General features: G+C 29.0%; 1 protein-coding gene across 1 annotated transcript in view; it reads left to right on the forward strand.

The window, feature by feature from the left end:
• The window catches only part of LOC136795599 (deformed epidermal autoregulatory factor 1-like), a gene marked incomplete at its 5' end in the record, with an annotated part of 17,240 nt that extends 14,030 nt beyond the window's left edge, over window positions 1–3,210 (forward strand). The window contains 2 exons of the mRNA XM_067046690.1: window positions 1,681–1,774; window positions 2,037–3,210. Of these exons, the coding sequence (XP_066902791.1) occupies window positions 1,681–1,774; window positions 2,037–2,231 (289 nt within the window). The remainder of the gene's footprint in view (window positions 1–1,680; window positions 1,775–2,036) is intronic.
• Between the last annotated feature and the right edge of the window lie 589 nt (window positions 3,211–3,799).

The following is a 3,799-nucleotide window of genomic DNA, read 5'->3' on the forward strand; positions in this document are numbered from 1 at the left end:
ATGATGGGAAGAGTTAAAATAGTTTTTATGATACTTGAATCTGCTCAATGTGGCCTTGACAACATACCGCCATCTTGTTTTTTTTGTATCACGAAGTTATTATAAACAATGAAACTTGGTTAGTTTGCTTTTTGGATAAACAAAACAAATGAATATTAAAATGATACATAAAATAAAACATATTAAAACCATTTATACATCAAAATATAATATTTACTAAAAAAGAGCATATTACAATATATATGAATTGCTGGGTGGTGTGTAGTTGGCTGTGATTTGTGAATATGGCCTCACTATGCCCTCTGCAAGTCCTTTATATTTATTTTATTGTTTTAAAACAATAAATATACAAATTAAAAACAGAAGAGAGAGGAATTTAATGATTTCTAGGATTCTGAAATGTGATAGACCTGAGTTCAAAACGTGATCTTGGCCACTACTTACACTATAATTCATCTAACGTTAGCCAACTGGAAAGAAAATGATAGTAGGTTTTTAATTATCCTTGTTATAACTTGATTTATATAATGTCTATTTTATGAAAAATAAATTGTTTGCATTTTATTATTTTAATTGGTTTTGGATTATTCTTAAAATTAATAATTGGACAGTAATTAAATATCGGGTGATTTGTTTTAAAGTTCCATTTATCATGATAATGACCGATTATGATTTTTATTGTTGTGGTCGTTTGAAGATTTAGTGGCAGTTTCGGTAAGTAAATTTTAGTGAAAAAGTCGCTGTACCATTCCAGGCATACATAATCTTGCTTTAAATATGCAATTTCAGTATTTTACAATTCGTAAGTGAAACTTCTTTACCGACGTTCTACAATTAAAAAAAAAAAATTATACAGGAGTATTTGTGACATGATATGAAACAGAAGTGATGCTGGTCATTCAAACTGGAATATTTTTATATTGTAATTGGAAAGTAGGAGCTTAAAATAATTTATAACCTTGGCAGTGGCGGTCCTATTGATTAATCTCATAATCTCCTATTACGATATGAAAATTTTTCTTAATAGAATTGACTTAAGACTAAAGAAATGGCTGTTTTATTCTAATATTTTTTATTATTACTCTGGAACAAATATTTTTTGCCTTAAGCTATAAGAGGAAGAGCATGATCATTATTAATAAAATTTTAATACATTTATTTCATTTCCAGAAGTTTCACTTCTGTCAGCCAGTCTCATGACTGCCACAATTTCTTTGTTTTTGAACTAGGCTGTTCACACACACAGACCATTTTGCAAGACTTGGTTATTTGAAATCAGGAGACCTTAAAACTTGTGTTTGAAATTTCGTCTAATTGCTATATTTTCCCATAGTATATTTTTCATGTATAAGTAAGTGAAAGTAACAATTGAATAATGACTTCCCAAAAAATTATGAGTATAGAATTAAGAATAGACTATAGAGGCTGTAGATTAGGAGAATGATGAATTTAATTAAAAATAGACTCTCTCAAACTAATTGATGTTGATTTAACAGATTAATTATCTTCCCTAATCTTTGAATGCCTGTACTATTGATGAACTAATTTTGTCCTTGAATGTATTAATTATATATTTTTATTTTTTTAATTTGTTTAAATCATCAGAAAAATAATTAACTTAATTGTTTTTCATATTTATATTATATTTGTTGAAAAGTATATTTTAAAGAGTTAAACAATTTTCAGGGCAGTATACGATTCTGCTGTGCATGTCGTAGATCCTATTACAACAGTTGGACTGCAACCTTCTGAAGATAGCAATGATAACAAAAAGGTAAATTTTGATATTTTATTTTCACCTACTTACATGTCATATTGTTAAATTTTATAGTTTTAATCATTTTACTAGGAACTCTTCAACTGAAGAATTTTGATTTGCTATCATTTTAAAGATTTAAGTCCTTTGGTAGTTCCGTACTAAATTTTTTTAAAAATTTTAAATCACCTATTGGCACTAACTGGAGCAGTGCCTACTCCTAATCCATTCACCCTAATGATATGTTTAATTTTATGATAAAAAATGTATTTTGTTGTAGTGTGCTAATTGTAACCGAGAGGCCTATGCCGAATGCTCCCTCTGTCGTAGAACTCCGTACTGTTCTACCTTCTGCCAAAGGAAAGATTGGTCCGGTCATCAGGTGGAATGTGTAAGAAGTGCGACTAACGAACAGGGCTCGATTATGTTGATAGTTGAAAGTGCCTCTGAGCCTGTCTTAGGGGTTCAGGAGTAATCTCAACGAAGCATGTATGATATTTTTCTCTCTTTACCTTATTTATTAGTATATTTGTTTTCTTAGTATACTGAACAGAATACTGAAAGTACCAGATAAAAATCAGAAATCTTCAGGCACAGATTCTACTTCTCAATTATGACAAAAATAATGTATAAACTTAACCTATTTAATTAAGGTAATATATTTAGATTAAGTTTACCTTAAAAATAAAAATTCTTTTCACTAAATTTACCCTAGCAATATGAAAGTGTTTAGAATGCAAAAGTAGCTAAGCCTTACATATTTTAGGTAATTTACGTAATTACCCTAACAATATGGATTTTGGTGCTATCTTTTCCACTTTTCACCTCTCGAACTCAGTGCAGCATCTAAATACAATTAAGAAATTATATTTAGATGCTGCACTGAAATGAGTTACAGCCCATTACAAAGAGGATGAAATAATGGACATTTCCCTCACTTACAGTATGCAACTCTGATTTTTAGTATTCAAGACATTTTAATTCAAATGTTCAAAAACTCTTTATCATTCCATTTTTGGCTGTATCTTACTTTTAGTTTCAAGATACAATTTTGACTTACCTCATTAAAAGAGTACTACAGCTGTTCCCTCTAATAGCTCAGGCAGGAAATATTAGATCTAGAATAATAATAATAATTAAAATAGAATAAATTCTAGTTGAGAAATTTTTATATTGTAAAAGAATAGGGGAATATTACAAGAAATCAATGAGACTGACACTGGAGGGATTGTTGAGCTACTGTAATCTCCTACTCTTTTATTACAGTATGAAAATTTCTCTGCTATAATTTACCAGGGTTTCCCATTCCTGCCCACTACTTCCATTTTATCTTAGGTCACATAATCAATTTACTTCTGTATAATGTTTTTTCTTGAGTTGTAGAATGTCAGTAAAGAAGTTTCACTTCAAAATGGAAAATTAATGTCATGAAAAAATTCAAATATTTAAATAACCACATAATATAGGTTCTCTTTATCATATTTTTTATAACTTTAATTTAAAATAATTTTTTATTTTTTACAAATATTTACTTTATAGATTTTTGTGTGTGTAAAATTTTCTTTTTCTTCCCTCTTTCATAATTTTAATATTATGTTCTCATACGGCTTTTATATCCTTATGATAAATATACTTTACATTTTCTTTCAATACTACTTATGTATCTATATTATCTGTTATTTTCTTGTAATTCTGCATTTTCTTTTTGTTCATTATGGTTATCTCATTTTTCGTTCTTGGTCCTGATAATCCGTGGACCACAGGTGAGTCTCTATCTTGAGCGGCCTGTGGGAGTATTAGGGATAGGAGGTCTCCTAAGTGTTAAAAGATTTTTAATGAGGTGTATATAGTTGACCGTAGATTACTGATTAGAGAAGATGGTCGGGGAGTGCGGTCAGCAAAGAAACAACATAAATAAACAAAAATTATTTATTTATGCCAACGTTTCGACCTGATTTTCAGGTCTTCATCAGGGCTATAAAAACGAAAAGACAACAACCATCATTTAGAGAGAAAAAAAAATTATATAAATAAAAATAAAAT

Source organism: Halyomorpha halys, unplaced genomic scaffold (genome assembly GCF_000696795.3).
Source record: "Halyomorpha halys isolate HHAL.00 unplaced genomic scaffold, Hhal_1.1 Scaffold6910.1, whole genome shotgun sequence".
In the NCBI taxonomy this organism is placed as follows: domain Eukaryota; kingdom Metazoa; phylum Arthropoda; class Insecta; order Hemiptera; family Pentatomidae; genus Halyomorpha; species Halyomorpha halys.